Here is a 12256-nt window from a genome sequence, read left to right as displayed (position 1 = left end):
AATGAATGTAAGAAAATCTATATATCTTCTTACCTGGGAAATATAAAATGACAGTGACTCATAGACATATGATTCATCTGATTCCACATTTGTTTCACTCAAATAAAGGTACAAAGTGACAGTTTAAAAGGTTTAAGAATTTGCTGCAGGAGATCAATCAATGTAATAAACCACATTAACAAATTGAAAGGTAAAAACCATATGATTATCTCAATAGATGCAGAAAAAGCCTTTGACAAAATTCAACATCCATTTATGATTAAAACTCTCCAGAAAGCAGGAATAGAAGGAACATACCTCAACATAATGAAAGTTATATATGACAAACCCACAGCAAGCATTACCCTCAATGGTGAAAAATTGAAAGCATTTCCCCTAAAATCAGGAACAAGACAAGGATGCTCACTCTCACCACTACTATTCAATGTAGTTTTGGAAGTTTTGGCCACAGCAACCAGAGCAGAAAAAGAAGTAGAAGAAATCCAGATAGGAAAAGAAGTAAAACTCTCACTGTTTGCAGATGACATGATCCTCTATATAGAAAACCCTAAAGATTCTACCAGAAAATTACTATAGCTAATCAATGAATATAGTAAAGTTGCAGGATATAAAATTAACACACAGAAATCACTTGCATTCCTATACACTAACAATGAGAAAACAGAGAAATTAATGAAACAATACCATTCACCATTGCAACAAAAAAATAAAATACTTAGGAGTATATCTACCTAAAGAAACAAAACCTATACATAGAAAACTATAAAACACTGATGAAAGAAATCAGAGAGGACACAAACAGATGGAGAAATATACCGTGTTCATGGATTGGAAGAATCAATATTGTCAAAATGACTATACTACCCAAAGCAATCTATAGATTCAATGCAATCCCTATCAAGCTACCAACGGTATTTTTCACAGAACTAGACCAAAGAATTTCACAATTTGTATGGAAATACAAAAAACCTCGAATAGCCAAAGTAATCTTGAGAAAGAAGAATGGAACTGGAGGAATCAACCTGCCTGACTTCAGACTCTACTACAAAGCCACAGTCATCAAGACAGTATGGTACTGGCACAAAGACAGAAATATAGATTAATGGAACAGAATAGAAAGCCCAGAGATAAATCCACAAACGTATGGACATCTTATCTTCGACAAAGGAGGCAAGGATATACAATGGAAAAAAGACAACCTTTTTAAGAAGTGGTGCTGGGAAAACTGGTCAACCACTTGTAAAAGAATGAAACTAGAACACTTTCTAACACCATACACAAAAATAAACTCAAAATGGATTAAAGATCTAAATGTAAGACCAGAAACTATAAAACTCCTAGAGGAGAACATAGGCAAAACACTCTCCGACATAAATCACAGCAGGATCCTCTATGACCCACCTCCCAGAATATTGGAAATAAAAGCAAAACTAAACAAATGGGACCTAATGAAACTTAAAAGCTTTTGCACAACAAAGGAAACTATAAACAAGGTGAAAAGACAGCCCTCGGAATGGGAGAAAATAATAGCAAACGAAGCAACAGACAAAGGATTAATCTCAAAAATATACAAGCAACTCCTGCAGCTCAATTCCAGAAAAATAAATGACCCAATCAAAAAATGGGCCAAAGAACTAAACAGACATTTCTCCAAAGAAGACATACAGATGGCTAACAAACACATGAAAAGATGCTCAATATCACTCATTATCAGAGAAATGCAAATCAAAACCACAATGAGGTACCATTACACGCCAGTCAGGATGGCTGCTATCCAAAAATCTAAAGCAATAAATGCTGGAGAGGGTGTGGAGAAAAGGGAACCCTCTTACACTGTTGGTGGGAATGCAAACTAGTACAGCCGCTATGGAGAACAGTGTGGAGATTTCTTAAAAAACTGGAAATAGAACTGCCATATGACCCAGCAATCCCACTTCTGGGCATACACACCAAGGAAACCAGATCTGAAAGAGACACGTACACCCCAATGTTCATCACAGCACTGTTTATAATAGCCAGGACATGGAAGCAACCTAGATGCCCATAAGCAGACGAATGGATAAGGAAGCTGTGGTACATATACACCATGGAATATTACTCAGCCATTAAAAAGAATTCATTTGAATCAGTTCTAATGAGATGGATGAAACTGGAGCCCATTATACAGAGTGAAGTAAGCCAGAAAGATAAAGACCAATACAGTATACTAACGCATATATATGGAATTTAGAAAGATGGTAACGATAACCCTATATGCAAAACAGAAAAAGAGACACAGATGTGCAGAACAGACTTTTGGACTCTGGGAGAAGGCACGGGTGGGATGTTTTGAGAGAACAACATCGAAGCATGTATATTATCAAGGGTGAAACAGATCACCAGCCCAGATTGGATGCATGAGAGAAGTGCTCGGGCCTGGTGCACTGGGAAGACCCAGAGGGATGGGGTGGGGAGGGAAGGGGGAGGGGGGATCAGGATGTGGAATACATGTAAATCCATGGCTGATTCATGTCAATGTATGACAAAAACCACTACAATATTGTAAAGTAATCAGCCTCCAACTAATAAAAACAAATGGAAAAAAATAAATAAATTTAAAAAAAAAAAGAAAGAATTTGCTGCAGGGAAGTCTTTCACAAATTGATAATGGAACTTTGTCTGATGTAAACTAATGTATAGTGTATGAGTTTTTTTTTTTTCACTAGATGCTAACAGTTGGTATAGATCACTTTAATTTCCCATAGCAACTACCTGTTCTGCTTCACTTTCAGCTTGGCATTCCAAATTCAAGATTACGGTACTTCCTTATTGCAAAGCTTCAGCCAGAGCCTTTCCCTTTTCAGGCCCCTGGTCAGGTATTATTATTATTATTGTTATTCTCATCATCATCATCATTATTTGTCTGTTGTAAGTAGGTCTCAGTCTGCTTATTTGTTTTCTGGAACTACTGGTGGAGGTTTGTGTGTCCTCTCATGCCTGTAATAAAGATCATGCATTCAGTCTGTCTTCCAAGCCTTTCGCCCCTCCTTATGTTGTTTACTCGCTGAGTCATGCCTGACTCTTTGCAACTCCATGGACTGTAGCCTGCCAGAATCCTCTGTCTGTGGGCTTTCTCAGGCAGGATTACTGGAGCGGGTTGCCATTTCCTTTTTCAAGGGATCTTCCCAACCCAGGAACTGAACCTGCGTCTCATGTCCCCTGCATTTGCAGGTGGATTCTTTATCACGGAGCCACCAGGGAAGCCCTCCCATTCCTGCTATGACTGCTTTAATTGTTTGAAACAAAACCAGAGGCATTTCTTTCATCATTACAAAAAATAAGTTGAAAGTAAAAAATTACCTTTACTGATGTTATCATGGTCGGAAGAGAAATTACTGGGGGGAAATGAGCCCCCCAATAATTTCTCTTCCGACCATTGATTCTTTTGCATCAATTATTTTTCTCTCTCAACAGAAGCTATAGACTACTGTTGATAAAAATTCAGTATACTGTCTTAAAAATGGCTCGAGTGTTTTCACACATAAGTTGCATTTTCTTTGAAATCTGTGCTGTTTAGCCTTAACTGATTAAAATATGGTAATGATTAGTACAAGCTAGGATGAAATGCACAATTGCTATGGATAGACTCTTATTATGCTAGCAATTTTGTATGCTTGTGCTGAAAATTGTTTTGGATAACAGAGTTTCAGTGGTTCAGTGAAGCTCTCTGTAATCATCACAGGTAAGAACTTAAAAGTCATGTCCTACTAACAGGGGTTCAGTAGTATCATTTGAATCCCCCTGTAACACAATACCAGTTTTATGCTTCCCTGATGGCTCAGTGGGTAAAGAATCTGCCTGCAATGTAGCAGACACAGAAGACAATGGGTTTGATCCCTGGGTCAGGAAGATCCCCTGGAATAGGAATTATCAACCCTCTATTCTTGCCTGAAAAATTACATGGACAGAGAAGCCCAGTGGACTACATTCCAAAGGGTCACAAAGAGTTGGACAGTACTGAGTGACTACACGCATGGGTATTATATTATAGGGCTTCCCAGGTGCCATTAGTTATAAAGAACCCACCTGCCAATGCAGGTGATGGAAGACATGCCTGTATTATATTATACAATAGCAATGTGTCTCCCTTTCAATGTGGATAGTTCCAAAAACAATGTATAAAGGATATTAACAAAGATTTCATCATTAAAAATTCCTGAAACTGTTTTATCCTTCTCAAAATAGGACTTTATACAAGGTTACCTGTTTTGTAGGAACAAGTTTTTCCTATGGGGCTCAGGAATAGAAATAACCTTTCAGGGCAAAGAGTGCTTATCATTTTTAATAACTAATTTTCCTTTAGATCATGGGTATATTTTAGTGTTGGTTTTTTTTATTTTTTTAATGAAGGGGAATGGCAAGCTTTGATTCAAAATACATTTTCTGGAAATGTTCCTGTTGCTTTCTCAACTTCTTTTCCAAATATGATGTCGTTTGTATATTCAACTTGCTTCCTATTATTTTGTTGAATGGTTTTATTACTAGAGAAAGCAGTAATTTCATGAAATAAATTATCTATAGACTGATGGCCTATCATTATATGATGAAAAACTTGTAGTAGCTTGTATAAATTACTAGTAAACCTCAGTGTCTACCTTTTTAATGACAGCTCAGTAAAAGCTAAAGAATTTTTTTGCATGATGTTGACTAGATATTATTAATTCATCTTTTATTTCTAAGAAGGCTTTTGACAATTTGTATATTTTTATTTAATGCCAGGTACTGATGGAGTTCCCCCAAACTGAATCTGAACATCTCCCTAAATATGCAGTAAATGCAGAAAACAAAACTGAAGAAAAGAAAATTGAACCAAATATTAGCTTTGACAGCAGCACAGAGTGTTCTGGAAAAGAGGCCATTCTTTTCAAGCTTGAAACTGCAGGAGAAGTTGACAGGAAACAGCAACAGGACAGCGATCTCTCTGTGCGGATGCTGAAAGATTTTCTTGAAGATGACATTGACAAGCATTCATTCTTTTTACCACCAAAGTCACTACTGCGATATGCTCTTTTGTTAGACATTGTTAAACCCACTTCCAGAAGATCCACATGCTTTACAAAAGGGTAAGTTTTAAAGAGTCTCTACTCATGACATATCTAAAGTAATCAAGTTTTCATAGCTATTGTTTCTTTTATTTCTTCTGGAAACAAGGAGCATTTTATAAAATGTTTCTGCTAGAATGTGTTTGTTTTTTTTTCCCTCCCTTAATTGCCGGCTTTCGTGTTCCAATAGAATGCACAAGTAAAAACTGCTTCTGGCAGAACATCATGTGCGCAGCCCACGGAAGTGCTATGAAAGGCCAGGCCATTGTGTGGGGACCTTCGAAGGAGCTTAATTACCCTCAGTGGAAACATACCCGCAGTGAAAACATGGTCTCTGTAGATGGCAAATTGCTAATTCTTTACCACCTTTCTTTTTATGATACCTCAAAAATTTCTGTCCACTTTCATAATCAATGTACAAGAAGAAATAAAAATTTAATATCAAGAAATAAGATTGAATAATCTGGAGCGCATTAGAACACTTTAAATTTTCTTTAGTTTTTGGGTATTATATTCTTATGGTTCAAAATTCAAAAGGAACTGAGATTGTAAGACTCCTTTCCTCTCTGCCTCTTGTTCATCCAATTTCCTTCCCTACATGCAACCGACGATTTCAGTTTACTGTCTGATCTTTCAGAGGTGTTATATGCAGGGTATCTAAATATAAATGTATATTTTTACCCCCTTCTTTAAGTAAATTGTAGCATATTATAATCATTATTATGTGCCCATTTTTTTTGACCATTCAATGTAATTTGGGTATTATTGCCTAAGAATTTTGCTATACTCATGGTATAGGTGTATCATAATTTATTTTACTGCACAGTTAGGGAATATAGCCTTTGGCTTATTTCTCAAGTGTTAATTAATGTGTTTTTCAAGTTTCTTTTTAAACCTAGAAAGAAAGGGAAATAAAACCCTTGGAGAAGAATTTGTAAAAGATCCCTGCCTCTTCTTTGTTAATACTACTCGAACTTATTTGATAGGTAGTTTTATGATTTAAACATTCAGACCTTCTCTCTTTACTTGCTAGCTAGTTGTCTTGACACTCTGCCCCTGAGATAATCGTACGAGTCTTATCCTGATTTTCTATACTCTGCCCTTGTACTTCTAGGGGAATAAGTTTATTGCTTTTTCCATCACCTTAAAAGACTTCAGTCAGCTGTTGTCTGTTTCCAAGTCTGATAGGTTCTCTTTGGGACTCTCATAAACAGGACTTATCAACTTTGTTAATTAAAAAAAAAACCTTGGAATTCTTTTATAATTATAAAAATTGTATAAAAGAAGCTTTAATGTGAAAATCTATTTTAGTGTAAATAATATAAGCAGACACACACATGATATATAAGAAAACAGCTTTTCTCTGATGTGACTTTCTTTAATTTATATTTTAAATTCATCTATTAGGAAAAAATGATAAAATATTACGTAGCCAGTCTGGCAGTGATCTTACTATAAGAAATATTACTAATATCTTGTATTTCTGTAGTGTTTTGTATTTTTAATATAGTTTTTTAAAACAATAGTCTGACTGTTGCAGGATAAATAGTTAAAACCTATGGTGTTAGAGTAGGAGGTAGATACATGTTTGATGAGCTTGAGTCTGTCCTGGGCTGGAGAGAATAGGGTTTTGGGTTCATGAGAAGCAATGATGGTTCAAGCATCTGAAGAAAAGTAGCTACTATTCATTTTCACCTTCATAACATTTGGTCTAATATGGCAGGGATGCCAGTTCTGAATAGTATTTAGATATAAAAGTTGTAACTAATGCATACTTCCTGTGCATTTAAATGTGATGAACATTTAAAAACTGACATTTTATAAAAATGACAATAATGCATAATGCAAATAGTATTTACATAACAAAAAACTTTGTCAAGTTTAGTGTCTGAGAAGTTTAAATATGATCTTAAGTCTTTCACCTATTTTTTTAATTGCAAAGCATATTTATGTGATATTCAGAATATTTCAGAAAGATGTAGCTATGTAAAATTGATTGATTCAAGAAATATTTAAGAAGTCTATCATTAACAAGCAGATGTTACAAAATATTTGTGTTAATTTTTCAGTTATGGACGCTACATAGAAGGGACAGGATCTGTGTTGCAGACGACAGAGGATGTGCAGGTACTGTGCATGGATTCAGGACTAAAATATTTTGAAAATATTTTTAAATAAAATTTTATTTACTACTTAAAATTTGAGAATGTTAAAAGAATTTTACATATTCAATTGGAATGAATATGTGTATAATAATTATTTACTATAGAATAAGTCTTTTCCTTGTTGCTAGGTATGGGTATATGTACAAAAAGTGTTTTATATTTTTACTTTTTTTTCTTACCTTTTGCCCTTCTTTTTATACTCCATAAAGGGTAATTTGAAATGCAGAGTACAATAGTTAATGTTCTCTAAGATTACACACAAATATTAATATTAGAGCCTTCTTTTGGAGCACATATTATAAAAATGCCTTTTAGGGAAAAATAAATCTGTTTTAGCAAGGCTGTTTGTTAATACTTCAATTGCAAATTCTTTGTGGTGTCATGGGTGAATACAAACTTCATGTATTGTAAGTTTTATATACTTCTGAATAGTTCTGCAGTGAAATCACATTATTTTCTTTTATGCTGATTTAAACTCTTTAGCTGTTAATAAAATTTACCCATGGTAAAAACCATATCAGAGGCAAACAAATGTCAGAATTTGAGAAATCATATTTATTAAATATATTTTATCACTTTAAGAAAATGTCTTAACTTGATAACATTGGTCATAAACCGTAGACATTCTGATGACTGTTTGCATTGTAAAACTGACTTACTGGTTGACCAAGTTCCTTTCACTGTTTTTCTCTTATGTTATATTGTTATTTATTTATTATTTATATTCTTATAAGTTAATTTTTGAGAGGCCGAAAATGACAGACACATTGAAAGTATCCTGATCTGTTCAACATCAAGCTTTTGTTTGTTTTCAGAGTTTATCTTACCCTAGGAGAGCCAATTATACAGTTCATTGCACAGACTTTTTACCCTGGGCTTCTGTGTGTTATGGTGGACTATGTGTTCATCATTTTTAAATGGCCTCACAGCAGATGATATTATCTTAACAAGTTAATTGCATTCTATTAATTATTTATTACTTATTAGTTATCATGGATGTTTTCCTACAGATTGAGAATATCTACAAATCGCTTACCGGTTTGTCACAAGAAGAAAAGATAATGAGATTGTCAATGCTTCAACTTCGATTTTTCACTCCTAAAGAAATAGCAAATCTCCTTGGATTTCCTCCAGAGTTTGGTATGTGGAATACACGTGAACCCCAGCTTTCATTTATTAATGGTTTCTGAACTCATTAGGGACTCCTATGTGAGTTATGAATAAACCCTTACCCAGACAGAGGTGGAGAACACTTCCTCTCCTGATTGTGCCATTTTGACATCTTCCTTCTCTCCTGTTTCTGCTTTTTTTCCACAACCTGCCATTCCCTTCAGACTCAGTTCTCCTCCTTTTACTCCAGTAATGGTTTCAGGTACTTTGCAGGAACAGAAAGGCCAAATCAGCAATTCCTCAACTTTCCCCACAGATGGTTGTTAATAGCATCTCTTTCTCAAATTTATTTTTTGCTTCTAGGAGTCCTGTTCATATAACCACACATTAGCTGTTGTGAAAGAATGCCTAGAATTGTCTTTAAAAAAAAAAAAAATTAGAAGACAATTAAGGAATTTATTTTTGCGTGTGTGTAGTGGGAGGTATGTTATTTCTATTTCTTCTCCTACGAGGTATGTTCTTATCAATTAGACACCTTTTTCCTTCCCTACAAGGTTTAAGTGGAAAAAAGAGAAAGTGGAGAGGTGCTCTAGGAAGGAGCTTTCCTAGTGGAAATTAAGGGTGACTTGGGAGCACAGATCCCAGAATTGACACCAAATTAGAGAATCTGAAGATGGAATCTCAAGAACAAAAATGAACATATGGTTCCAGAGTTAGAAGGGTGAAGCCCTGATGCCTTTTGTCATTGAAGAAGGCCAGGGATTGTTGTATTAGGAGACTGGATGTAGTGCCTTTGCCTCTTAGAGCAGTTGCCTCTTCCTGATCCTGCTTCCTTGGCACAGGGGCTTTGACTCTGTGGATGCCGTTGGTTTCCTAGGCAGAGGGAGGTGAGGGGTGTCCCTCGCACCTAGCTCATGGGAAGAGACAGACAAATCTCCCTCACAAGGAAGAAATGTGTTTTTGATAACTTGCTGGGAGCTTGACTACAAAAAAGCCAAGCTCTGCTAAATCTAATCTTGTTGTAATATTATTACAGTACTATTCTTGAAGAACATCATGGGTTAAATAGATCATGTGTTAAAATTAAATAATTTACACTTGAGGTTTGGAATGCATCTTTTTTTTGCATTGAGAACAAACTCCAATAGAATTTGACTACCCTCTTGGTAATTGATTCTCCAAGCAGAGTCACAGCAACCGGGCTTATTTTGTCCTCTCTGCCTTTTTCTTGGTGATCTCATTCAGTTTGAACTATCTCAGGGAATGTTATTTAAGAAAACATAGACTTCCCTTGTCTTAGTTTATGTCACAAAGTGAATGAGAACATCATCAAACAAAGAAGTAAGAATTGCACTCAGAAATTTATTTCCCAGTCTATTGTCCTGGTCACTTTTTTTTCTTTCATTTTTAGGATGAGTCATCAAAGGTACTTTCCATAGTACTATAGAGAGAAAAGAGATTTACTGTCTAATAGCAACTAAGTTCTAAGTTTTAGTTCAGTGTTTATTTTTTCAAGTAGTAGTAGTCATTTTGGTAATAGTGAAATTTAGCACAGACCCCAGAGTCAGACAGACCATGAATTTTAGCCCTACCTAAGTCACTTTCTGCCTTGTTTTTGTCTATAAAATGGGGGTAATTGCAGTCCTGACTTCATAGGGTTGTTGTGACAGGTAAGTGAATTAACATATGTAACATGTTTGCAAACTATCTGATACCTAATACGAAATTTGTGCTTTTAGATTTTATTTTATTTTTTCAGTTCTACCACTTTATTGCTACCAACCCATCTCCCTCCACCCTCGTGCACACATGCTCAGTCATGTAACCCCATGGACTGCAGCCCGCCAGGCTCCTCTGTCCATGGACTTTTCCAAGCAAGAATACTGGAGTGGGTTGCCATTTCCTTCTCCAGCTTTTATATTTTAAATGATAAATGTTATAGCCTTTATTTCATAAACACTTTTTTCTCAGTATTTAAAGATATAAATAGGGTAAAATAGGATTTTTGAAAGTTCCCTGAAAATATATAATATATGCGAGAAAACCTCATTTATTTGTTTATGGCTGCCCTGGGTCTTCGGTGCTACACAGACATTCTTTAGTTGTAGTGAGCAGGGGCTATTCTCTAGCTGCAGTGGGCAGGCTTCTCATTATGGTGACTTCTTCTCTTGTTGGGAGCTTGGGCTCTAGGATGTTCAGGCTTCAGTAGTTGGGGCGCATGTGCTCAGTTGACCCACGGCATGTGGAATCTTCCCAGACCAGGAGCTGAACCCATGTCCCCTGCATTGGTAAATTGCTTAAACCTTCTTTTAAAATGCGTGATAGATGTGTATAGTCAGTCAAACCCTATAGTCACCAGCGAGCGGCACTGTGACAGGCCTGTCCTTCACGTGGGCCTCTGACATCATTAATCCTGGCTCCAGAATGGGCATTCTTGGAGCTACTTGTCCACGGTAGTGATGGATTTGCATTGATCCTCCTGCACATGTTGTCCTGTTTCTCTTTGTGGCCAGTGGCCTGCATTCATGAGATAGCAGGCTTTGGAGGAGACAGACACTAACCTTCACTTACTGAATAATTGCTGCTATCTTGACCTAAATTCTAGGTTTCTTTGTTTTGGAGAGGATTATTATTTTTAAGGTACCTAAGTTTTTTAAAAGTCATCTTTTAACTTTAAAAAATATGTAATTTTTTTCCATAAACAAATTTAGATTTTAGTACCTATATATGAAAGACATACACATATATATTGCATGTGTATATATGTATGTGTCTTATATATATAGGATTTTTTTAAAAATTTATTTATTTTAATTGGAGGATAAATTACTTTACAATACTGTGATGGCTTTTGCCATACATCAGTATGAATCAGCCATAGAAATACATGTGTTCCCTCCATTTACAAATCTTGCTTGTTTTCAGAGGTGTCTTCCCCATTGATACAATCTTGATATCACAAAGGACCATCCCTGGGATAGTCTTAAAGTTTGTTTGTAGGTATATTTCTACCTCTGGTTACTTTGAAGTAAATAACTTCTGAGATGACTAATGTTCTTGCCTAAGACATTATCTTTGTGATAGGAATTATATGACTGGGCTTCATTGCAATGATAGTTTTATTATGGTAATCATTCTTATTTTATTGCAGGTAATGTAATGTCTAGTGTTGATGAAGCAACTTTATTAAGTTTTGAAATTTTTAAAAAATAAATTTATTTATGTATTTATTTTTGGCTGAGCTGGGTCTTTGTTGCTGTACTGGCCTTTCTTTAGTTGCGACAAGCAGGGGCTACTCTCTAGTTGCAGTGCACAAGCTTCTCATTGTGGTGGCTTCTCTTGTTGGGGAGCACCAGCTCTAGGGTGTGAGGGCTTCCGTAGTCGCAGCTCCTGGGCTCTAGAGCACAGGCTCAATAGTTGCGCACGGGAGCTTAGTTGCTTTGCAGCATGTGGAATCTTCCCGGATCAGGGATTAAACGCTTGTCTTCTGCATTGGCAGGTGGATTCTTTACCACTGAGCCACCACAGAAGCCCAATTTTTGCTTTTGTAATGCTCTTTAATTACTTCCTTTATTAGCTAATTGCTTTTTTAATTGCTATGTCAAAGGGTTCTGAATGTGGAATTCTGAGATTGTAACTAAGATTCTAGTGTCCACTCTTATGCTTGGACAGTCTCTTATGGTGGTATGTGCAAGGTTTTGTTCCAGCAAAAACAGTATCTGCAGGGGATTTCATTTTGAAAAAGAATGTAGCAAAAAGAACTTCAGTATGAAAATTTCAGTTTGTAGAAGCAGAATATAAAGGACTTGTATCCAGAATATATTGCTAAAAAGAAGTCTCATGACTCAACAATAAAAAGAAAAATAATCCAGTTTAAAAGTGGGCAAAGGATTTCAATAG

General features: G+C 35.8%; 1 protein-coding gene across 7 annotated transcripts in view; it reads left to right on the top strand.

Annotated features, from left to right (window-relative positions):
- TRDMT1 (tRNA aspartic acid methyltransferase 1) overlaps positions 1-12256 on the top strand; it is a 64592-nt gene that overhangs the window by 49530 nt on the left and 2806 nt on the right. For all 7 annotated transcript variants that reach the window (XM_061126301.1, XM_061126303.1, XM_061126300.1 and 4 more), the window contains 4 exons: positions 2772-2855; positions 4759-5102; positions 7151-7208; positions 8257-8386. In XM_061126301.1, the coding sequence (XP_060982284.1) occupies positions 2772-2855; positions 4759-5102; positions 7151-7208; positions 8257-8386 (616 nt within the window). The remainder of the gene's footprint in view (positions 1-2771; positions 2856-4758; positions 5103-7150; positions 7209-8256; positions 8387-12256) is intronic.

The sequence above is a fragment of the Dama dama genome, chromosome 23, assembly GCF_033118175.1.
Source record: "Dama dama isolate Ldn47 chromosome 23, ASM3311817v1, whole genome shotgun sequence".
NCBI lineage: Eukaryota > Metazoa > Chordata > Mammalia > Artiodactyla > Cervidae > Dama > Dama dama.
This window is presented reverse-complemented; position numbering and strand designations above follow the sequence as displayed.